Source organism: Salvelinus alpinus, chromosome 14 (genome assembly GCF_045679555.1).
Source record: "Salvelinus alpinus chromosome 14, SLU_Salpinus.1, whole genome shotgun sequence".
NCBI classification, from domain to species: Eukaryota; Metazoa; Chordata; class Actinopteri; order Salmoniformes; family Salmonidae; genus Salvelinus; species Salvelinus alpinus.
The window spans coordinates 32,080,392-32,105,986 of record NC_092099.1 but is presented as its reverse complement, the minus strand read 5'-3'; the positions used below and the strand labels follow the sequence as shown (position 1 = coordinate 32,105,986).

Sequence of the window (25,595 nt, the reverse complement as noted above, 5' to 3'; positions counted from 1 at the left end):
CTTTTCCCAGCCTCTCTTTTTCTTATCCTCCTGGTTTTTGACCCTTGTCTGTCCTGACCCTGTACCTGACAACTCTGCCTGAGCCTGCCTGCCATCCTGTACCTTTGCTTCTACTCTGGATTATCAACCCCTGCCTGCCTTGACCAGTTGTTTGCCTGCCACTGTTACAATAAACATTGTTACTTCACACAGTCTGCACTTGGGTCTTACCTGAAACGTTATAGATTGCCTGGCTGTGTGCTCGATTTTATACACCTGTCAGCAACAGGTGTGGCTGAACTAGCCGACTCCACTAATTTGAAGGGATGGCCATGTCAGTGGCAACCCGTCATTTAGGGCAGGTGGGGTAGGTCCATACCTGTTTTGAGCTCCACATTTTTAGAAAAAAATAACATAAAAAAATTCCCATGTAAAATTGGTGGCTTGCCTGTTTTGCGTTTTATTTTGGCATTAATACATGTCACAACATTTGCAAATAATGTAAACAAATATATTGAGTTAAAGCCGCTTACAAATCTTTGCTTTGTTTTGAGTAAAGCAGCTCCAAAATGAAGGTGTTTCAGCCTTGCTCAGTGCTTTCTGTGGTGGTGGGGCAAGCCAGCAGAAAATACAGAGGGTTGGAGTTGTGACTGGCCATGCAGTCGTGGGTGAACAGGGAGTTCAGGAGGGGACTGATCACGCACCCCTGGGGGGCTCCAGTGTTGAGGATCAGCGTGGCAGATGTGTTGCTACCTACCCTCACCACCTGGGGGCGGCCCGTCAGGAAGTCCAGGATCCAGTTGCAGAGGGAGGTGTTTAATCCCAGGATCCTTAGCTTAGTGATGAGCTTTGATGGTACTATGGTGTTGAACGCTGAGCTGTAGTCAATGAATAGCATTCTCACATGTGTATTAATCAGTAGGTACAGTAGGTACATTTTCTGACATGTAAATGTATTTTTTATGAACACATTATGGCACCGTTGAGTGTGAAGAAAATAGTTGCTATGCATCTGTAGACTCTTGAGTGCAAACATAGAAAACTACAGACTTTACAGTTAAGAGACGTGAGAGACAAGTGACTTCACACACTGACAAGTGTGAAGTCGGTTCTCATTTCCACCTTCCATGTATTTAGTTATGGATCTAAGTTATGAATACTGTTTGTTGTTTTACATTCTCTCCCTTACTGAAGAACATCCTTAAACTGCAGAGTGATAATGTAGATGCTGCCTTATTCGATCGTTAGGTGTCAGAGCTGAAGTCTGAGTTCTGAGAGGAAGACTTTTCTGCCCTCCTGGGGGCGACTCTGACACCTCTACTCCACATAGCCCACAACACTCAGCAGAGTGACAGGTGGGCAGCCTGACCCCCCCCCCCCCCCCCTCCCCCCAACACACACACACCAGGGTTGGGCTCAATTTTAATTGAAGGCAGTCAATTCAGGAATTGATTTGAATGTAAAATTCGGAAATGTAAAAACTTATGAAATAAATAGCTTGAGCTTTACAGTTTATTGAGAAGTCATTGAAAATAAATCCCCTTTTTTCCATTATTAAATTGTAATTTTAGGTTACTTCCTGAATTGACTGCCTTAAATTCTAATTGAGCCCAACCCTGACACACACACTCACACAGCAGGACAGAAACCAGTGTCAGTCATGCGGGAGTCATCTCCTTCCAGTCCCCAACATATACACTATACTGTGTATACAAAAGTATGTGGATTCGGCTATTTCAGCCACACCCGTTGCTGACAGGTGTATAAAATCGAGCACACAGCCATGCAATCTCTATAGACAAACATTGGCAGTAGAATGGCCTCACTGAAGAGCTCAGTAACTGTCAACATGGCACCGTCATAGGATGCCACCTTTACAACAAGTCAGTTCGTAAAATCTCTGCCCTGCTAGAGCTGCCCCAGTCAACTGTACTGTAAGTGCTGTTATTGTGAAATGGAAACGTCTAGGAGCAACAACAAAGTGGTAGGCCACACAAGCTCACAGAACAGGACCGCCGAGTGCTGAAGCGCGTAGCCCGTAAAAATCGTCTGTCCTCGGTTGCAACACTCACTACCAAGTTTCAAACTGCCTCTGGAAGCAATGTCAGCACAATAACTGTTCGTCGGGAGCTTCATGAAATGGGTTTCCATAATTGAGCAGCCGCACACAAGCCTAAGATCACCAATGCGCAACGCCAAGTGTCGACTGGAGTGGTGTAAAGCTTGATACCATTGGACTCTGGAGCAGTGGAAAGCGTTCTCTTGAGTGATGAATCACGCCTCACCATCTGCCACACCGCCGAATTAATCTCAGTTTGGCGGATGCCAGAACGCTACCTGCCCGAATGCATAGTGGAGGAGGAATAATGGTGGAGGAGGAATAATGGTGGTGGAGGAATAATGGTGGAGGAGAAATAACGGTCTTGGGCTGTTTTTAGTAGTTTGGGCTAGGCCCCTTAGTTACAGTGAAGGGAAATCTTAATCTTCTAAACGATTCTGTGCTTCCAACTTTGTGGCAACAGTTTGAGCAAGGCCCTTTACTGTTTCAGCATGACAATGCCCCCATGCACAAAGCGAGGTGCATACAGAAATGGTTTGTCGAGAACGGTGTGGAACAACTTGACTGGCCTGCACAGAGCCCTGACCTCAACTCCATCAAGCACCTTTGTGATGAATTGGAACGTTGACTGCGAGCCAGGCCTAATCGCACAACATCAGTTGCCGACCTCACTAATGCTCTTGTGGCTGAATGGAAGCAAGTCCCTGCAGCAATGTTCTCTGAAATAAAAATGGATGGCCTTCCCTTCAGTAAAATCATTTTTTACCCAACCCTCTGTGAACGCTTGAAAAAAAACGTGACCCTCCCCTATACCCAAAATGTCAATCATTATTTGAATATGTTGGTAACCCGTTGTATAAAAGTGATAATGCCCTTGAAGCCCGTGTTTGGAGGATATATTGGCACGGTTTAACCAGCCCGAGACGAACTAACACCCGTGCCAATATACAGTGCATTCGGAAAGTTTTCAGACCCCTTGACTTTTTCCACATTTTGTTATGTTATAGCCTTATTCTTAATGTAATTAAATGTTTTTTTCCTCATCAATCTACACACAATACGCCATAATGACAAATGAAAACAGGTTTGTAGAAAAGTTGCACGTTTATTAAAAAATAAAAACGGAAAAATCACATTTACGTAAGTATTCAGACCCTTTACTCAGTACTTTGTTGAAGCACCTTTGGCAGTGATTACAGCCATGAGTCTTCTTGGGTGTGACGCTACAAGCTTGGCACACCTGTATTTGGGGAGTTTCTCCCATTCTTCTCTACAGATCCTCTCAAGCTCTGTCAGGTTGGGGAGCGTCGCTGCACTGCTATTATCAGGTCTCTCCAGAGATGTTCGATCGAGTTCAAGTCCGGGCTTTGGCTGGGTCACTCATGGACATTCAGAGACTTGTCCCGAAGCCACTCCTGCATTGTCTTGGCTATGTGCTTATAGTCGTTGTTCTGTTGGAAGGTGAGCCTTCGTCCCAGTCTGAGGTCCTGAGAGCTCTGGAGCAGGTTTTCATAACGGATTTCTCTGTACTTTGCTCCGTTCATCTTTCCCTTGATCCTGACTAATCTTCCAGTCCCTGCCGCTGAAAAACACCCCCACAGCATGATTCTGCCACCACCATGCTTCACCATAGAGATGGTGCCAGGTTTCCTCCAGATGTGACATTTGGCATTCAGGCCAAAGAGTTCTATCTTGGTTTCATCAGACCAGTGAATCTTGTTTCTCATGGTCTGAGAGTCTGAGAGTCTTCAGGTGCCCTTTGGGAAACTCCAAGCAGGCTGTCATGTGCCTTTTACTGAGGAGTGGCTTCCGTCTGGCCACTTTACCATAAAGCCTGATTGGTGGAGTGCTGCAGAGATGGTTGTCCTTCTGGGACAACCAAGGTTCTCCCATCTCCACAGAGGAACTCTAGAGCTCTGTCAGAGTGGCCATCGGGTTCTTGGTCACCTCCCTGACCAAGGCCCTTCTTCCCTGATTGCTTAGTTTGGCCGGGCGGCCAGCTCTAGGAAGATTTGTGGTGGTTCCAAACTTCTTCAATTTAAGAATGATGGAAGCCACTGTGTTCAATGCTGCAGAAATGTTTTGGTACCCTTCCCCAGATCTGTGCCTTGACACAATCCTGTCTCGGCGCTCTACGGACAATTCCTTCAACCTCATGGCTTGTTTTTTTGCTCTGACATCCACTGTCAACTGTGGGACATTATATAGACAGGTGTGTGCCTTCCAAATTATGTCCAATCAATTGAATTGACCACAGGTTGACTCCAATCAAGTTGTAGAAACATCTCAAGGATGATCAATGGAAACAGGATGCAGCTGAGCTCCATTTCGAGTCTCATAACAATGGGTCTGAATACTTATGTAAATAAGTGAGTTCTGTTTTTTTATTTTAATACATTTGCAAAAATGTCGAAAAACCTGTTTTCACTTTGTCATTATTGGGTACTGTGTATAGATTGATGAGGAAAACAAATAATGTAATACATTTTAGTTTAAGGCTGAAACGTCACAAAATGTGGAAAATGCCAAGGGGTCTGAATACTTTCCGAATGCACTTTATCCTCCAAGCACTTTATCCTTCTCTGGCATTATCTCTTAAATGCACCATCTCAGCAGCGCACAATCTCGGGAAGGAAGTACATTTTCTTAGAAATATAACTTTGCCCTGTGCTTCTGCGAGCGTGCTCTTCATATAGCCTAGGCCTATAACCTATAGTATAGGCAAGCCTTTCTCAAACTTTTTTGTGCCAGGGACACCCCAGAGGTGTCAAGGTGTTTTCAACTGCAATATTTTGATTTTGTTGCACCAAAAGAGGAGAATCTGGTCTCAATGCCATCTCGCAGAGTTGGGGGTATTCTCCACTACTGAACAGCCAGAGACGCATCTAATTAAAACGAGTGCGCAGGCCTTGGTCACAGGACAGGCTGAATCACATCTGGCCGTGATTGGGAGTCCCATCGGGCGGCGCACAATTGGCCCAGTGTCGTCCGGGTTTGGCCCGGGGGGCCGTCATTGGAAATAAGAATTTGTTCTTAACTGACTTGCCTAGTTAAATAATGGTTAAATAAAACATTTAATAAAAAAACTGGTAATAGTTTATTATCAAGAACCGGTGACAAACTATGAGTTTCTTCAGTGCTGGTGAACTAATTAAGCATCCACTGCTTTCCCGGGCGTGGATCAGATTGTGAGGGGAAGTAATCCTCGAAAATTAGCAGTTTTGCTCAGATGTTACCCAATCAATTTATGCATGTGATCAACCTGGGGCCTGTTGCACAAAAGTAGAATTAAGACATCCGGGATAAATGACTCAGCTGAGCTCAATGAAGCCAAAACATGTGCGTCCAGGCTTAATTGGTTGCACAAAGACCAAGCCAGGATGAGCAGACACGGATTCATTAAGCCAGGTGAAACCAATCCTGGATAGGTGCGCGCTCACGGCTCACTCAAATAGACCCCGCCACAGATCACAGATTAACTGATTTACCATGGCAACTAGAGCCGCGTACTTTTCCCCGTCGGAAGCACAAATCCTCATGGAGGCATACGAGGAGGTAAAAGATATAATTAAGAAGAAAGGCAACACCGCCACAGTGATAAAGCAAAGAGAAAAAGCGTGGCAAAGTATTGCAGACCGCCTGAATGCGTAAGTAGTGCACAATTACACACTCACCGCTCCGCTGAAACATCACAATTACAATTCAAATATTTAATTCACATCTCCAAAAATGCAGTTGTACTGTAATTATGAAACGGTTACATTTTTAATTGAAATGCACTGCAGATATGAGTGAAATTGTGTAAAGTAACTCCATCACACTGTATAAAGCTATGATAAATTTTTTGATATTTTTACTGAAAACAAGACAAAAATACCAAGTAATTTTTTGCAGTGTGACTCCATTAAATGTGTGTGTGTGTGTGTGTGTGTGTGTGTGTGTGTGTGTGTGTGTGTGTGTGTGTGTGTGTGTGTGTGTGTGTGTGTGTAGATTAAACATGAACGGGCCAAAACGGACATGGCAGCAGGTCAAAATCAAATACAAGAACATTCTGCAGAATGGTATGGTCCCTGACTAATATTTAACAAAGCACAAGCATATATTGTACCCAGAAGGTGCCTGCTCACACATTGTCTGTACTGTTTTAGCAGTGAAAAAGAATACCCACAGACAAGGCACGGGTGGTGGGTCACCAAAGGCTGACCTTACCCCAGCAGAGGACATGGCCTTGGAGCTAAATAAAGGCAGGCCCGTCTTAGAGGGGATCCCTGGGGGGAAAGAGACGAGCATAGGTTCCTCCCAAGATGCCACCCGCTTCATTCAAGGTATGTCCTTCCATCTCTACATGGGATACAACCACATTCATATTGAATCAATTTGGACTGTCTGACTTTGGTTTACCTATTGCCTTGCAGTGTCTGGCAGCACTGTGTTCCTGTTAGAGCCACCAGCACAAGCACCAGACGATGCTGATCCAGTGAGTACTCCATCAAAGGCATACTGTAGGCCTGGCATGTCTTGTCTACTAGCTTCAATATGAATCCGATTAAATGTGATAGGGTGAAGGCCCCAGTGCAGCAGCAACAGCACATGATGGAGACGATGATGAGGAGGAGACCATCTCTCTGGATTCCAGAAGGCATGAGGTATCATGTTAAGACTGTGAAAGTACTATTTACTCTACAATGGTGAGGAGTCCTCATCAAAATCAAAAAATCTAATTTCTTTTACAGGACCCAGATGCTATACAGTGGGAAAACCAGCCTGGCAACATAGTGCGTATTAATAAAAGGACACCACATCCTGCCAAATTCCAGCTGCGCTAATTGTATTGTGTTCACAGAGCTCACAAGCTATCAGAAAGTTGTATGGCAACCACCTCCGGCGCCAAATAGAACTGGCAGACATAGACATTCAGTACAAGAAGAAAAAGATGGAAAATCTTGCACTGGAGTCCGAAATAAAAAAGAGGACAATTAGGAAACTGGACCTTGAAATAAAAAAACTTGAGAGGGAGGTGAGATATGCCTTCAATGTACACTGTATGCTAACTGTAACACAAATGTATTAATCATTATTTTTCTTTCCTCCCCCAGCTCCAAGAAGATGACACAGCTCAAAATAAAAATTAGGTATATTCTCGTAAAGTCAAGTGAGCCATGACATATGAGCTCTTATTGTGAGCACACAGGACGGTGGCATCTTTCTAAGGTTTTTTTTATTTTCCCAGCAATCAGTACAACCAAGTCATCGTTATAAGGCATCGCCCTCTTTTGCCCACCCCCCCAGCACCAGGTGTGGCCACTAGCCTATATGAAGGCCCAAAATTGTGTGTTCCTTTCTGCTCTGACAATGGCATGCCCATTCGTGCGAGATGTGGTGGATGAAGAAGCACTTGTGCTGAGGAGAGCCTTCAGGCGAGAAAGGGTCTTCAGGGACCGGTTGGACCCACTGGCCTTCCCTGATGACCATCTATATGAAAGATACAGGTTTTCTGCAGATGGCATCAGGTATCTATGCAGACTACTGGGTCCCAGGATTAAGCACCGCACTGCACGGAGCCATGCACTGAGTGTGGAGCAAATGGTTTGTGTGGCCTTGCGCTTTTTTGCTAGTGGAGCCTTCCTGTACTCAGTGGGGGATGCAGAACAGCTGAACAAGGCCACAATTTGCCGCACAATAAGGAGTGTGTGTCTGGCTATCAAAGCATTAGCAGATGTCTTCATCTCCTTCCCTGGCCACAGAAGACTCTGTGACATCAAAGAGGAGTTCTATAGGATTGCAGGTAAGAGGATCTACAAATTACAGGACAACTGTTAACACATAGTAGGATACTCATTACTTTGTGTGACAGGTTTCCCCAATGTCATTGGTGCAGTGGACTGCACACACATAAGGATAAAAGCCCCCTCAGGTGCCCATGAGGCCGATTTTGTGAATAGGAAATCCTTTCACAGCATTAATGTTCAGGTGAACATAACTTTTTGATATTGTCCATTGACGAACACTCTGCATTGCCAGTGATGTGCATTGATTGGTGTAATATTCCTCATCTTATGATTTCAGATGGTCTGCAATGCTGACTGTGTGATCAGCAATGTTGTGGCAAAATGGCCTGGCTCAGTCCATGACTCCAGAATCTTTCGGGCCTCTGAAATCTATCAGTGCCTATCACAAGGTAAGCCACACAACCCCTATTTATAACCATCATGGCTGTGTCAAGAATATCACTGTGTTTATGAGGTAGTAATGATGAGATTTTGTGTTGACAGGTGAATTCTCTGGTGTGTTGCTGGGAGACAGGGGGTATGGCTGCCAGCCTTTTCTCCTGACACCTTTCACAGACCCCCAGGAAGCACAGCAGGCCTACAACCATGCCCATGCCAGGACCAGGGCCAGAGTTGAAATGACCTTTGGCCTCCTGAAGGCACGCTTTCACTGCCTTCACAAATTAAGGGTCAGCCCTGTTAGGGCATGTGATATTACTGTGGCTTGTGCTGTCCTCCACAATGTGGCCTGCCTGAGGAAGGAGAGGGCCCCCAGAGTGCCACCAGCCATGGACTGGGACAATCCGGCAATCTTCCCTGATGACGACAGTGGTCGGCTGCTGAGGGACCAATTTGTGTTGAATTATTTTAGTTAGTATGTGTGCTTTCAATTTTGGTTAAATATGTCCTGCGGTGGCAGAGGAATTTGGGTTTTTTTGGGTTCGTTTTTTGACGAATTTGGCCTCTTATGATGTTTGTGCGGTATACTGTGTGTAATACAAGGCTGCAGGGAGGCTACTGCATCCATTCATTTGTCTGTTCAGTTGATGTGTATGGATTTGTCCTGCATTTATTTTAGTGTGCAGACATGCAGGGTGTGTTATATACAGACCTTTGAATGTGTATGTATCATTTTGTATAATATGCTTGGATTCTGTGCTTTCCATCTTGTAGAGTCACTGTGACTTCAGTTTCGAAAGGAGCTGATGGTTTACCTGCTTTGTTTTGTCCTTATTCAATAAAGGAACATAATGTTACACATTGTGTTTTTATATTCATATGGAATGTGTATTTGTTTATATGACAGAGTACTAGGGCCACACTGAAGAAAAAGGATAAAGTCATAAATTTATGAGGCTGGTTCTTTCTGCAGAAAAGCTACATATTGTTTTGATACTTATGACAATGTGATACTTAATATTCTGGCACATCAGCATGTCTTTGTTTATGAAACCATACTGAAGTACAATTTCACGAAATGCCCCACATCTGTCATTTTAACAACTGTCCTCCTTTAAAACAACTGGTTACAATATTATGACTTGTGTTTTTTTCCCCTCTGTGGCCCTAATATTCTATCATTTTATATATAGCCTTATAGTCTATGGGAAACTGTAAATTATCTAATGATAGCAACATCATCTAAAAATCATTTTTTATCCAAAATCATTGAAATTAATGATCACAAACGTTTAAATAATAACAGTGGGTCTAGTTATATGTGATAACAATGTATAGTGAGCAGTGAAATAACTATTGGTTTCCATTTGTGGTGACTGCTGACTGACATTAGGGATGAGATTAAATAGATCCTGGAATTTAGCCTGGTCTGGAGCAGGCTAGCTCCACAGAATAAATCTCCATGGTAATTTATACCATAACATATCCTCCTGCCCCCTATCCATAGCGTGCAGGCTGCGCAGCAGGGCTAGCTAGCTTGTGTGTGTGTGTGTGTGTGTGTGTGTGTGTTTGTGTCCATGGCAACACAATTTGTTTACTGCGGCATGCATAGTCCAGCGCATGCCAAAGTTGGCTTATGACAAGTATTTATTTTAGGCAAATATGGCGCAGAACACACAAAAAAAACAATCATAATCAAGACAAACAGGCAAGACCAGGGTTTGAGAAAGGCTGGTATAGGCTTTGGATCATTTTATTGAGACCACACTAAGCGCACTTGATATTGCGCGCCCAGCAGAGAACCAGGGAGGAGGGGCATCATCAGGCACACATGAGATTTCTAACTATTGTGTAAATTTCGGCCTCTCCCTAAGTAAATCACATGTAAAAGAACTTGTGGAGGACTCTGTTTGGGTCCATTTTATGGAAATAAATATCCCAGAGTGATGAAGTAACGTGTGAAGGATGGATAAGGATGTTTGGATGAGTGAGTGAGTGGGGACAGGGGTAAGGACAAGAGTTAATAAAACCTTTTATGAACTAATAAAGGGACAGTTCACCGGATGTTTTTTTTTTACATTAAAATCTAATGTTGTGGTGGATCCACATCCCATGTCATTGGCATGTCTGGTTAAACCTCAAATGAATAGAAAAGATAAGCGCAGAATAAAATACAGAATTTGCATGGTGCTTATATTTACCATTAATTTTGAATTGAGGCAAATAGATCTACATAACAAGTGCCCCGAGAGATTGTCTTATCTCATAAGACCACTCCAGTTGTGAGGTTGAAAACATGTAAGAGTGAGCACCTCCAATTTGTATTTGGCAAAGCTCCTCAATCACGTCTCTTTGACTCTCCAAGCACAGTGCAACAGTGACATCTGCCTGTAAAAGTCTGCAATAATGTTCCACAGAAATTATAGAGTTTTTTTGTACTTTTCTGCATTACATTTAAGTCATTTAGCAGACGCTCTTATCCAGAGCGACTTACAAATTGGAAAGTTCATACATATTCATCCTGGTCCCCCCGTGGGGAATGAACCCACAACCCTGGCGTTGCAAGCGCCATGCTCTACCAACTGAGCCACACGAGACCTTAGTAGTATGTACGCATAACTGTTCAAACCTCATATGTAACCGCTTTAAGCCAAACGTTTTTATTTAAACTGCTATATAACACAAAAAAAACGAATGATGCGACTGAAAGTCTTTCAATAACAATGCAGCAACATTTCATATCAGACTCATACACACCAGTCAGTGTGTTTTACAAGTCTCATTTTATTATACTGCATATTATGAAACAGCTGTGTTATTATTATCTGTGTAGTCGGATCGCAAGGACCTGCAAGTGTAGGAGTAGGTGACATATGTGGGTAGATATCACACGGTTGGACAGTAGACAGGAGTATACTGGAAGGTAGTATAAGAGAGCAGATGTGAGTGTATTTGCCATTCTGGTAAATACAGGAAACCAAAGATTAGCAGATGGTGTAGTAGTGTAGTGGTAACATAAGATACATGGATAACATATGAATATAAATGATAGCTGAACATTAAAGTAACGAACCACATGTTAACATGGGTCATGGGACCGTGGTGATGGAGGTCTACTAAGGGACGTTCTGACCCTCTGACCCTTGTAGATTCTCCATTGTGCTGACATACATGTCAGACAGAGTGGCGCCTAAAAGCAATTGGACACTAGACATATGGTCTGACAATTCTATTACAAACATACATGTCAGACAGAGTGGCGCCTAGAGGTAATTGGACACACTGGGATAAAGGGTCCAGCCACTATTATAAACAAATTGAAAGCAGATGGTGGTGAATGACTTCATAGGGGAGGGACAATACTATGTGTGTATAAATAGAGTAGCTGGAGTTCTGAGAAAGGGTGTGTTCCGCGGGGTGTGTTCCGCGGGGACATGCCAGTGGGCTGTACAGTTGTAATAAAGAGCATGTTTGATTTTAAAAGTTCTGGTAAGCGTTGTATTTGAAAATGATTTTCCACGACATATTTGGCGAGCTAGCCAGGAGGGACAGGGACTGAGGAATGGCGTTCAGGGCTGGAGATAGTTTCTTTGGACAATCTGGCAAACAAGGGTGGCCGCCCAACTAGACGGTAAGCAAGTTCTTACAATAGTTGAAATGTTTGTGTAAAGATTGCTTCAGAGATACTGTCTCAGCGAGAGGAGCGCCACGTAAGTCTCTCTTTCAAATTTCCTAAAATGAAACCAGTAAATACAAAAGAACTTTTAAATTCAATGAATTTGCATGTATGTGTAATTTGGGGAATTGTATTAAATATAAATGTATGCGCATGTATAGAGACTGAGTGAATAGGTGCTGTGAACTTTGCTTGTGTTAGATGTAGAGTGAGCATGCATGCGCTCGTTCAGATCAGACCGTTCGAATGTGTAGCTTAAATGATGCGCTTGTTTGCGCCATCTGGCTGAGATGGCTGGCTATAATGTGGGACAGCCCATACGGTAAAAACAGATAATGTAGGTAGAAAATCCTGTAATACCTCTTCAATAAAATTAGTAGAAGGAACGCTTGGACAGGTTACTTATGGATGCGGCTCTAAAAAGAGAGAGCTGCATAAATAAGTATGTAGGAAGCCATGATACCGCTCTTTAAAAAAGGAACATTTTTGAAGAGGTCTGCTTGGGTGGGATATTCACGGCGCGGCAGAAGGGTCTGTTGGTGAATATTTAGTAGTTAAATTAATATTTCATGGTTACCGCTTTGAAAGAAGGACTGAACGGATGAAATATTTAGAAGGCAGGAAGAACGTTAGCCCGATTGTGCAACGTTCAACTGCAAAAGTAGCTTATACAGTCAAAGCATAAAACAGTAGGTTGTAGGAAAACGTTAGCCCGATTGTGCGGCGTTCAACTGCAAAAGTAGCTTATACAGTCAAAGCATAAAACAGTAGGTTGTAGGAAAACGTTAGCCCGATTGTGCGGCGTTCAACTGCAAAAGTAGCTTATACAGTCAAAGCATAAAACAGTAGGTTGTAGGAAAACGTTAGCCCGATTGTGCGGCGTTCAACTGCAAAAGTAGCTTATACAGTCAAAGCATAAAACAGTAGGTTGTAGGAAAACGTTAGCCCGATTGTGCGGCGTTCAACTGCAAAAGTAGCTTATACAGTCAAAGCATAAAACAGTAGGTTGTAGGAAAACGTTAGCCCGATTGTGCGGCGTTCAACTGCAAAAGTAACTTATACGGTCAAAGCATAAATCGGTAGGTTGTAGGAAAACGTTAGCCCGATTGTGCAGCGTTCAACTGCAAAAGTAACTTATACGGTCAAAACATAATTCAGTAGTTAAATAAATATTCATAGTTTCCGCTCTGAAAGGAGGACTGTTTGAGTGAAGTAGTAGGTGCAGGAAAAACGTTGGCCCGATTGTGCGGCGTTCAAATGCAAAAGAAATCCTGCGAATAAAAAACCGCTCTGTCTAGCTACCAGGGTTTGGTAATTCAGTAGGTCACGCCACAATACTACTCAAATAATAGAAGAAAAGATAAGTATTGGGGGTTGAATAGAATATGAAGACAAGCTGATCCGATTAGACAGTAGTCTCGTCATATTGTAGAAGTCTAGGCTTATGTAGGTGGAAGTGAATTAAGTCAATAAGGAAAGACAAGTTGTGTGTGTGTGTAGGCAGAACGTCCAGGAGAGGGAGCGCGCAGCTCTCCTGTGACAGAGTAGAGTTGATGAAGGGTGTCGTTAACTGCTATTAGGCAGAGGGAAAGAAGTTAAGAAACATCGAAGTAAAATAAGTTATAAGCAAGGATAAAAACACTGATGTGATAAAGTAGTAAGCGACCATAGTAAAATTACTAAAAAGGTATCAAAATAAATAATGAATAAAAATAATTAAAGAGGAGTTAACCGAATAGTATAATATGAATAGAACAGTGTGGTAACAAAACAGAAAGTAGAATCGATGATAAAATGAAATTGTACTATAAAGTTAAAAACGAATCTAGGTTAGTTAGGATAAATAGTGATAAATAGTGAAATTCAGGACAGATTAAGGATTCACGAACGGTGTAACAAAGGAAGAGGAAAAAACAGGCCGTCGATCACTCTGTGTCTACAGAAGCTATGGTCTAAAAATAGCCTGCAGGGTAGACAGCGGTGCAAAATCGAGTGGCCAGGATAAAAAGGAGAACAGGGGTGGCTTGACTCACTAGTAAATTGACCATAGGATCAAACAATAAGAATATGGAGAAGAGGTAAGAAAGTAGAGACAAAATAAATAAATATAGGTAATAGTAAGACGTTAGATAGAGATCTTAACAGAGCGGGCAGTGGACCTGTGTGGCTCAGTTGGTAGAGCATGGTGCTTGCAACGCCTGGGTTGAGTGTTCAATTCCCACGGGGGGACCAGGATGAATATGTATGAACTTTCCAATTTGTAAGTCGCTCTGGATAAGAGCATCTGCTAAATGACTTAAATGTAACGTAAATGTAATCTTAAAAATTGATTAGAACTGTAACAACAAACCAAATGAATAAATAATGATATCTGTAAAGGGAAAAAAAAAAAAAAACAGTGATATTTGAAGTACTGTACTAGAATAAGACATTAAGTAATCTGTAGTATTCAGAAATAATGTATGTACTGTATAGAGTAGGCTTCGATAAAATAAATTAAGTGATGTGACAAATGAATTATTAATTGGAAAGGAGATTGGCTCTACCTCAGAAAAATAGTAAATAAAAGGTGTAGAAATACATGGGAGTATTTAGGAAAAATAAATAAATAAATAGTCGCATGGGACCAAAATGTGAAGCTCGATTTGTAGGCGTTCTGATGGTAACATTCTATCTTCAGAAAATACATTACTATAAAAGGCAAATGTGGTTCCACTCGTCCTCGCAGACGTGCGGGTGATTAGTAGAACTATTGACAATATCTAAAAACAAATAAGAAAATAGCTCCCTGTTTTGAATATGGATATAGCGGGTTATGGGGAAAATTAGTGTAAGGTGACACTAGAACTTAGTGTGGTAGCAGGAAATGCCGATATACGAGAGTTTATTTCCTTGTCAAAATAACAAACAACTAATCGGTTTGAGGTTAGTGTGAATGGAATTTTTACTTGGCGGTGTATTGTCTCTGAGCGAACAATGAGTGGTTCATAGAGATTACAGTTTATATGTGGTCAAGACGAAGTATTAGATCACGTTTGACTTGACATATAGTAGAGTACAGATGGAATTTTAATTGTTAGACATTCTATACCGTCATTCTCTGAAAAATGTTAAGATGTTTATGGAATAAAAACTATTTGCAGATTAAAAGCTGACGTTGTGAAATTAACGATATGTATACTTTCTTTTCCAGAAAAAAAGGGTTTAATCTTCTCTGGTCAAAATATCATTGGAGTCTGCATTACTGTGGAAAGCAGTTAATTAAAGTCAGACGCTTTAAAAATAAAAATATCTGGATAAGGCTAATAAATGGAGTTCTGGATAAGTGAGTCCAGTCCCTGTGTGCTATTGGCTATGGTTTACTAGTAAGTGCACCGTGTACTGGGAATGAATATACATTAGTAGATTTATTGGAAGGGCTTTTTCCACTTCAGTTTCAATTTGGGTATGCAGAATGATGGAATTATTTTTTGAAAAATGTATTTAAGTTGTTCCTAAAGAAAGGGGAGTGGAAACATTTTAATGGTGTCAAAAGGCCCTGATTCCTAAGAATTTCCTGTGAAAGACTGATCACCTTTTACTAGAAATTGTTGGAACAGGTGGGATTTAATTTTTAAATGATTGAAAGACACAAGACTCTATTCAAAATGTATAATTATTTTGAAAATCTATTATGTCCCTGGGAAAATTATGAAGAGTTGTACCCTTAAATTGAATAAGTTATTTGGAATAGGTTTATTTTTGTTTTTTTTATATAACATGTGTTCATAGGTAAAATTATCAGTTCCTTGGGGTTATGGTCTTTGGGTAAATACACAAATGTGCTTTGTTCATTCTGCATATAAAAAGTGATGTAGGTTACTCCGGGGGGTTTATTGGAGTGTGGGTTTCTGTGTGGGTTTTGTTGATGGATACATCATCTGTGGTTCATCTGGGAGATCACCAGTAGAATAAGGGAGTTGTCATAAAAGGTGACGTCAGAATGCTTTAAGGCATGGGAGAGAATATCACCACAAGTGGGTGTGGAGCTCATACCCACCCTAATCGACTGAATAGTGAGGGACAACTGTGTCTGATGACCTGTGAACTGTATCAAATAATAGATATGTTGAAATGATATGGGCCAGGGTGAATTATGATTTAAAGGAATTGGGGTATTGAACTTTTATTACCAGGCCACTCATGAGAGAAAAACTGAGACAAAAGGGCTATTGGGAAATTAGATAATACTGGTAATAAAAGTGTTTAGTATAAATGTTAATTATTAAAGGGGTGATGTGTATTGAATTGATAAGGTCAAATTTGAGTTAAAGTAAACACTTGTAACGGCTGTCGCTCTCCTCATCCTCGGATGAGGTGAGGAGAGAAGGATCCTCAGACCAAAACGCAGGCTTTGGGAAATAAGCCATCTTTATTTAACAACGATGATGGCAACACGAAACGAAACAAAACACTTTCAAACTACAAAACAAGAAAACGACGTTGAACGAAACCTGAACATAAACTTACATAACTAAACATAAACTTACGTACAGGAAACGGACGACATCGAAACGAAACGAAACAAACAAACGCTACAGTCCCATGTGGTACGAACATACATACAGACATAGGAGACAATCACCCACAACGAACACTGTGACAACGCCTACCTAAATATGACTCTTAATTAGAGGAACGCCAAACACCTGCCTCTAATTAAGAGCCATACCAGGCAACCCAAAACCAACACAGAAACAGAAAACATAGAATGCCCACCCAACCTCACGTCCTGACCAACTAACACACAAAAACTAACATAAATAGGTCAGGAACGTGACAGTACCCCCCCCACAAGGTGCGAACTCCGGACGCACCAGCACAAAATCTAGGGGAGGGTCTGGGTGGGCATCTAACCACGGTGGTGGTTCAGGCTCGGGGCGCGGTTCCCACCCCACCATAATCCATCCTAACTTCCTCCCTCCAAGAATGTCCACCCTCTTTTGACCCCCACAAAATTCCCTTAACAACATATCTAATAGGGACAACCCCGGGACAGAGAGATAAATCAAGAAAGAGGGATAGATAAGAATATAGAGATAGATGAAGATAGAGAGGGAGATTAGGATAGAGGGGCAACTCCGGACTGAAAGGCAGCTCCGGACAGAGAGACAGCTCTGGACTGATGGGCAGTTCTGGGTATCCAGCCTTTTCAGGCTGAAGGGCAGCTCATGGCTGACTGACGAATCTCGATGCTCATGGCTGGCTGACGGCTCTCGACGCTCATGGCAGGCTGACGGCTCTCGACGCTCATGGCAGGCTGACGGCTCTCGACGCTCATGGCAGGCTGACGGCTCTCGACGCTCATGGCAGGCTGACGGCTCTCGACGCTCATGGCAGGCTGACGGCTCTCGACGCTCATGGCTCTCTGACGGCTCTGGCTGCTCATGGCTCTCTAACGGCTCTAGCTGCTCATGGCTCTCTGACGGCTCTGGCTGCTCATGGCTCTCTGACGGCTCTGGCTGCTCATGGCTCTCTGACGGCTCTGGCTGCTCATGGCTCTCTGACGGCTCTGGCTGCTCATGGCTCTCTGACGGCTCTGGCTGCTCATGGCTCGCTGACGGCTCTGGCAGATCCTGTCTGGCTGGCGGCTCTGGCAGATCCTGTCTGGCTGGCGGCTCTGGCAGATCCTGTCTGATTGGCGGCTCTGGCAGATCCTGTCTGATTGGCGGCTCTGGCAGATCCTGTCTGATTGGCGGCTCTGGCAGATCCTGTCTGGTTGGCGGCTCTGGCAGATCCTGTCTGACGGGCGGCTCTAGCGGCTCCTGTCTGGCGGACGGCTCTAGCGGCTCCTGTCTGGCGGACGGCTCTAGCGGCTCCTGTCTGGCGGACGGCTCTGTAGGCTCATGGCAGACGGGCGGCTTTGCAGGCTCATGGCAGACGGGCGGCTTTGCAGGCTCATTGCAGACGGATGGCTCAGACGGCGCTGGGGAGACGGATGGCTCAGATGGCGCTGGGGAGACGGATGGCTCAGATGGCGCTGGGTAGACGGATGGCTCAGATGGCGCTGGTGAGACGGATGGCTCAGATGGCGCTGGGGAGACGGATGGCTCTGGCCGGATAATGCGCACTGTAGACCTGGTGCGTGGTGCCGGAACTGGAGGCACCGGGCTAAGGACACGCACCTTCATACTAGTGCGGGGAGCAGGGACAGGGCACACTGGACTCTCAAAGCCCACTCTATACCTGGTGCGAGGTACCGGCACTGGTGACACCGGGCTGAGGGCAAGCACATCAGGATTAGTAGGGGGAGAAGAAACAGTGTGTACAGGGCTCTGGAGATGCACAGGAGGCTTAGTGCGTGGGGCCGGAACTGGAGGCACCGGGCTAGATACACGCACTACAGGGAGAGTGCGTGGAGGAGGAACAGGGCTCAGGATACGCACTGGTAGCCTAGTGCGTAGTGTAGACACTGTAGGTACTAGGCTGGGGCGGGGAGGTGGTGCCGGAAATACCGGACCGTGGAGGCGTACTGGCACTCTTGAGCATTGAGCTTGCCCAACCTTACCTGGTTGAATACTCCCGGTTGCCCGACCAGTGCGGGGAGGTGGAATAACCCGCACCGGGCTATGTAGGCGAACCGGGGAAACCATGCGTAAGGCAGGTGCCATGTATGCCGGCCCGAGGAGACGCACTGGAGACCAGACGCGTTGAGCCGGCCTCATGACACCTGGCTCAATACTCAATCTAGCCCTACCAGTGCGGGGAGGTGGAATAACCCGCACTGGGCTATGCACTCGTACAGGAGACACCGTGCGCTCTACTGCGTAACACGGCGCCTGCCCGTACTCCCGCTCTCCACGGTAAGCCTGGGAAGTGGGCGCAGGTCTCCTACCTGCCCTTGGCCCACTATCTCCTAGCCCCCCCCCAAGAAATTTTTGGGAATTACTCACGGGCTTTTTTGGCTTCCGTGCCAGACGCGTTCCCTCATAGCTCCGGTTCCTCTCCCCGGTAGCCTCTGCTCTCCTCCGTGCCTCCAGCTCAGCTTTGGGACGGCGATTTTCTCCTGCCTTAGCCCAGGGACCTTCTCCATTCATTATTTGCTCCCATGTCCAGAAATCCTTTCTCTCCTGTCCCTTACTCTGTTTAGTTTCCCTTTGCCGCTTGGTCTTAGTGTGGTGGGTGATTCTGTAACGGCTGTCGCTCTCCTCATCCTCGGATGAGGTGAGGAGAGAAGGATCCTCAGACCAAAACGCAGGCTTTGGGAAATAAGCCATCTTTATTTAACAACGATGATGGCAACACGAAACGAAACAAAACACTTTCAAACTACAAAACAAGAAAACGACGTTGAACGAAACCTGAACATAAACTTACATAACTAAACATAAACTTACGTACAGGAAACGGACGACATCGAAACGAAACGAAACAAACAAACGCTACAGTCCCATGTGGTACGAACATACATACAGACATAGGAGACAATCACCCACAACGAACACTGTGACAACGCCTACCTAAATATGACTCTTAATTAGAGGAACGCCAAACACCTGCCTCTAATTAAGAGCCATACCAGGCAACCCAAAACCAACACAGAAACAGAAAACATAGAATGCCCACCCAACCTCACGTCCTGACCAACTAACACACAAAAACTAACATAAATAGGTCAGGAACGTGACAACACTGAGGATTGTTATCCTGAATATTGGGTTGGAAAATGTATAAAATAAAAAATATAACTGTTTAGTTATTTGGATATAGAACTGTTTAACGTTAATAGGCTTAGGGAAGCTCTGGAACCTAATCCTGAGACAAGGAGGTTGACAGAACTTACAGAATTTTAGATTAAAGGTTTTTTGTTTCTTTCGTTTTATAATGTCATTGGAATTGGGATGATAAAATGTAATGTTCTATTGAATAAATAGGTAGTCTGTTGTGCGAAGATACCCATGAATGAAGAAGAAAGAGACCAACAATAACATTGGCATAGAATGAAACGGATGGACGTTTTCCATTACATTACAAATAGTGGTAATATTGCAAATGTGCAATTATTATTATTATTTTTATTTTTATTTTTTATTTTTATTTTAATTTCTCTTTTTCTCGTTTGGTCAATTTATTTTTGTTTTGAGGAACATAAGGTTGTGTATATGTTCCTGAGGAGGGACTGATATAAATGATATATAAATTGACTTAAGGATGTTTTAAGTATGTATCAAACAATGGCAGTTATGGGTTAGGGGACTTATAAATGAAGGTAATGGTAGTAAAGGGGTGTTATTTCTAGAAATATGTATAAAAATAGAGATAATTCACAGAAAAGGAAAGACAGCTGGCTGTGTAAAATATAGGGACAATTCTAAAAGTAAATAGAACAATTCACATATCTAAAGATATGGTAAAAAGAATAAGTGGTGGCATTTTGAACATTAGAGCAAAAGTTTAAGAAACTTATGACATAGTTTTGTTAGGATTGGATATTAATCCAACTGGAAAACGCTTGAATGATTACATGTTATTTTACAGCAGTTGCTGTAGGGACAATCATTTGACTATCATTATGAATATTTCTGTGGCAGGAGGCCAGGTATTTGAGGCAGAATGGTTACATAGGGCTGTTATTAAAAATTAAGATTTAGTGATCTTGCTATAAGAAGGAAGTCTGTTGTCAGGGAATAACCCATGTGTTAGTGTGTATGTCCTCAGGAAAAAACAGCCAGAAATGGAAGGGCTTGGGCTGCATTCTGGAGACTGAGTGTACATCAAGATACACCAGGCTGGTGGTATACTTCTTACAGCACTGCAGTGGTAAAGATCTTCATGTCTCTCTTTGGTGGGTGCATAAGTCTCACGAGAAGTGAGGTCCAGCTGAATAATGGGTGAGCTTGAAAACACCATGACAGAGGACGTGGAATCAGAGAGAGAGAGAGAGAGAGATTAGATTCCACTATAGACATACTGGGTTGAGTTTGGGGGCTACTTTAGACATACTGGGTTGAGTTTGGAGGTTACTTGTTTCATTTTTTAATACATCATGTGAAAAAGAATGGATGATAGGATATTATACTCTAAACAAACATGTTAAAGGGATTGATATGAAAGCATATACAGTGTTGAATTAATTCAAGAAGAGAGAATGTTAATTGTAGGTTATGCACATGATTATCAGTTGAAATGGAGTAGATGGGAAACTAAGTAAAAATGACATGATTTGGGAACACCTCTCAGAACCTGTGGCCGAAAGGGGAAGACTGGGTGGAAGCATGAGGAAGCTTTTTAGGGCTTTTATTTTTGTGGAGTCCAGCAGAAAAGTATCCTGGAGGCATAGAGTCAGGTAAAGAGAGAGTGGGAATTGTCATGGTCTCAGATTTCAGTTTGCATGAATATATTTATGCATAACACATAACATTGTCAATGCTGTTATGTTTTGTCTGTTGTTTTCCAAGTCTTATGTTTAGGAAACCAGAAGGACAGGGGTTCGCCAGCTTCAGCTGGAATGTCTGTTTGTTGTGTGATGAGTGATGGAAGTAAGAGGATGTATGGTGCAATCTTAGAACAGAGGCCATAAGTCTCTAAGTATGAATGCTTCACAGAAAGTAGGCAGAAACCTGAACCAGGATGAGAGGTTCTGCGTCTGATGATCCAAGGGGACCAGAAGGACCTCTCTCAGTGGTACCAGGAGATCTAGTCCACGTTGGAGGGATCCGGAGGAAGTGGGATCAACCGAGGAGAGATGGACCCTATGAGGTGGCCAAAGCAACAAGAACGGCCGTCCAAGTGAAAAGAAGCCAGATGTGGCACCACCTGAACCACTGCAGCTGAGTCCCAACAGAGAGAAGGATACAACCACATAGAGATGAGGACACTGAGGATGCTGATTCACCAGGAGGGAGCCTGGAGGGAGCAGGAGCAGCGGAAACGATTGAGATGCCAGGGAGGAGCCAAGAAAACAGTAAATCAAGTGAAAGCCAAAATATGACACGTGCACCGACTAATGCACCCAGAAGAGGAGGAGAGGCCTCACAAGGAACAGAATAAGAACGTTTCTTTCCTAAAATTGAAACCCTTCCAGATGGAAGCTAAGTCCGGCCTGAGGAGGGAGCTTCAGGTGAAGAAAGAGGAGGAAAAGTCCCGCAAGCTGAAGAAAATGGGGATTACCCCACAATTGACTTTTAAACTTTTGAATGGCCTCCTTTACAGACAATTGATGTTAGAACAACAAAAGAATAATGACATTGACATAATAGAAGCAACAGTGAATGCTAGTATAGAAACAACAGACTAATGCACAATCAAGATGTATGGTGGGAGCAGGAAGAGAAGAATGGAATCAGCCGAACAATCCAAAAAGACTGACAAGGTTAGAATCTATGTTCCACCTCAATGTATAACAGAAGCAGGAGAACTGAAGTCTATCTCAATCATAAGGATCAAACCCTTATCGGAGATTGCACTCTGTGGATGGACACATCACCAAACAAAGGGAGAAGTCGTTTGGGACCCGAAAGGATGTGACCTGATATGAATCAAAGAAAAAGACGAGTAGGTGCTCATCATGAACAAGATTGAACCAGTGGAAGGTGAAGACCTACCCCTGCACCTGAACAGGAAGAACCTGTGACAACAACAAGGGTGGCGGCTGCTGTGACGACCACAGTAGCTACCACTAGATGACATCGACTGCCCTTACCAAGCAGACCACCGTGCCAACAAAGCAACCTGAGACATCAGTCAGGAGAGTTTTTACTGATATTTGAAACTTTCTGATAAACTCTAATGATCTACCTCAAGATAAGAACATTGAAAAAGCAACAGAATTAGATATATCAGAATCAGAACCACTCAGGGACACTACATGAGAAGAAGTAGTGAAGAAGGAGTGATACGAATGGGCTAAGTATATGGCAAACAGACACAGAATGGACAATTGTATTTTGTGAAGAAAATCACCTTTGTTTGATCTTTTAATAGTCTCTGAACCAGCATCATGTAAAAACTGTGTAAGTTGTAAAAATGACTATTGTACCAATAGAAAGTATTCTATTCCCTTGTGTGACATAAAATGTAGGATTGTTCTGGGTAAGTACGAGGGGTAAAACTATGTTGAATGAGACCATGCTGGGAGACAATGATTGTGTTGCCTATAATATTAGAACTGAATTAAATGTACCTCAATTAGACAGAGGTACCGTGGTTAAAGGAAAATATGAATGTTTTTACAGCCATGACACCGAAGGAATTGATGTAGGAAACACCACTGTAGAATGTGATACTATTTGGGTTTTAGAGAATGTGGGAGTTCGTAAAAATAATGATAAAGGGTTGTGTGGTCACATAACTCAGGTTGCGTCATCTCTTAATATGTTGAAAAATCAAGACAAAGGTATTGCTGATAGTTTCTGGATGTGTGGAAAAAACTAACTGTTGAATGTATTGCCTGATGGATGGATTGGTCTTTGTGCCTTAGTTAGAGCAATTAAATAGGTTACTATTATTGAATCACTCCATGATGACTATGTTAAAACCTAGAGTTAAAAGGGTTTATGATAAGGATCCTGAGGTATACCTTAATGTAATTGGACTGCTTAGAGGTCTACTTAGGGATTTCAAGGCCAGAGAGGAGGTTAAATCAGGATTTGAATCTATATTTCTGTGGATAACACCAAATATGAACTTAGAATGGATTAATTATATATGATATAATCAACAGGGATTCATTAACTATACTTAATTGGCTCTTAGTGGAGAAGGGTGGAGTTTGTGTCATGTTTGCTAGGATGACCATCATGTTAGGAGGAGGGTTGTTGGCTTTGGGTATTGCATTTTGTTGTGTTATACCCCTGGTAAAGTCAATGGTGGTTCAGACAGCAGTTAAATAGATGTCTGTAAGGAGAGATGACCCTCCTGTGGTGATTGATCCTGTACCGAGTAGCTCAGGCAAGTATACTAATAAGTATGGAAAGCCTTGTAATGCGGTCGGTGGACCTTTGGACTGCCCCTTTGGGAATCCAAACTGTCTATATAGAGTAGTTCCTGGAGGTGGTTATGCTTGCCATGATTTTTGTAAGGATGGTCTACCTGTATATGCTGTATTTCCAAATTCATGTCTGCAAGGAGGATCATGTTGAAATGCTTAAATTTAGAATGATGTTGTGTCAATTTTCTTTTGTAACTGCATGTAGGTCTTTGATTTTCTCATTCAATTTCTTATTATATTCATTGTATTATTTTTATTTTTTATTAATGTTTCTAATTAGATCTTTTACTCTTATGTCAACTGGAGATGTTTGGTCTAGTTCGGTTTTTATTAATGTTTCTAATTGGATTTTGTACTCCTATTTTAGTTTTAATAATTTGAGATGTTTGGTACAAGTGATTTGTAAGCTTTATTTTGATAATGTTTTAGTCAATTGTTGGTATTGATATCTACTCTCTATATGTCATTTTTAGTATGGTTTTTGAGGTTAATACCCTCAAGAGGAGGGATTATGTAGGAGTAGGTGACATATGTGGGTAGATATCACACGGTTGGACAGTAGACAGGAGTATACTGGAAGGTAGTATAAGAGAGCAGATGTGAGTGTATTTGCCATTCTGGTAAATACAGGAAACCAAAGATTAGCAGATGGTGTAGTAGTGTAGTGGTAACATAAGATACATGGATAACATATGAATATAAATGATAGCTGAACATTAAAGTAACGAACCACATGTTAACATGGGTCATGGGACCGTGGTGATGGAGGTCTACTAAGGGACGTTCTGACCCTCTGACCCTTGTAGATTCTCCATTGTGCTGACATACATGTCAGACAGAGTGGCGCCTAAAAGCAATTGGACACTAGACATATGGTCTGACAATTCTATTACAAACATACATGTCAGACAGAGTGGCGCCTAGAGGTAATTGGACACACTGGGATAAAGGGTCCAGCCACTATTATAAACAAATTGAAAGCAGATGGTGGTGAATGACTTCATAGGGGAGGGACAATACTATGTGTGTATAAATAGAGTAGCTGGAGTTCTGAGAAAGGGTGTGTTCCGCGGGGTGTGTTCCGCGGGGACATGCCAGTGGGCTGTACAGTTGTAATAAAGAGCATGTTTGATTTTAAAAGTTCTGGTAAGCGTTGTATTTGAAAATGATTTTCCACGACACAAGTTGCACGGGTGTTCTGCCATGGGTTGGTTCTGCACGACTGTATTTATCTTTGGTGCCCAGATGGACCAAGCTACAGCATGTGGGCTGTGTCTTGTTATAACACAGTTCTGCCAAAGATACTACAGTATTTATAAACTGTGGTTCTGCAAGGCATATTGCAGATTCTGATACATAAACAACACAAGTTAATGTAATATGCTCCTCAAAGAACAAAATATTGTCATACAATTATTATTCTATTCTTCTGTTGTCACTTTGTTTGTTTCATGATTAGCAGAGGAAACTTACATAATGTGATACTTGGACAGGAAAAGGGGCATGTGATATTTTTATGATAGCCTTCATGAAAATGTAAGCCCATTCGAGAATGCAGTGGCAGACATTATTATGGCTACAAGTAGATTTAAGCTACTAATATGACTCTTACTAATATGACGCTTACTAATATGACGCTTACTAATATGGCTCTTACTAATATGACTCCTATTTGTCAATTCTTTCAAGAATGATATTTGGCTATTTCACAATAGAGAGAAGGTTTCATGTTGGTTGGTTCTTGCA

At 42.7% G+C, this 25,595-nt stretch overlaps 1 protein-coding gene and 1 long non-coding RNA gene across 5 annotated transcripts; both read left to right on the top strand.

The window, feature by feature from the left end:
- Positions 1–5,302: 5,302 nt before the first annotated feature.
- LOC139538798 (putative nuclease HARBI1) lies at positions 5,303–9,083 on the top strand. 4 transcript variants are annotated; one of them, XM_071341235.1, is made up of 7 exons: positions 5,303–6,099; positions 6,187–6,363; positions 6,454–6,684; positions 6,772–7,823; positions 7,893–8,008; positions 8,105–8,216; positions 8,311–9,083. In XM_071341235.1, exons 4-7 carry the CDS (start codon positions 7,352–7,354, stop codon positions 8,679–8,681), a joined length of 1,071 nt encoding a protein of 356 aa, XP_071197336.1. In that variant the 5' UTR covers positions 5,303–6,099; positions 6,187–6,363; positions 6,454–6,684; positions 6,772–7,351; the 3' UTR covers positions 8,682–9,083. The 4 variants fall into 4 exon arrangements, with proteins under 4 accessions (XP_071197336.1, XP_071197337.1, XP_071197335.1 ...); XM_071341236.1 differs by having other exon boundaries at positions 5,303–6,363; positions 6,772–7,170; positions 7,269–7,823; XM_071341234.1 differs by having other exon boundaries at positions 5,303–6,363.
- Positions 9,084–11,081: 1,998 nt separating this feature from the next.
- LOC139538797 (uncharacterized) lies at positions 11,082–24,989 on the top strand. Its single transcript, XR_011667812.1, has 2 exons — positions 11,082–13,245; positions 20,460–24,989. It is a non-coding gene; the product is annotated as an uncharacterized lncRNA (long non-coding RNA).
- Positions 24,990–25,595: the final 606 nt, after the last annotated feature.

Bases quoted from the DNA above. Each gene is read 5' to 3' on its own strand.
- LOC139538798 (XM_071341235.1), top strand. From the start codon at position 7,352: ATGAAGGCCCAAAATTGTGTGTTCCTTTCTGCTCTGACAATGGCATGC. The intron at 7,824-7,892 runs GTAAGAGGATCT...TTTGTGTGACAG, and splicing joins GGAGTTCTATAGGATTGCAG to GTTTCCCCAATGTCATTGGT. The intron at 8,217-8,310 runs GTAAGCCACACA...TTGTGTTGACAG, and splicing joins CTATCAGTGCCTATCACAAG to GTGAATTCTCTGGTGTGTTG.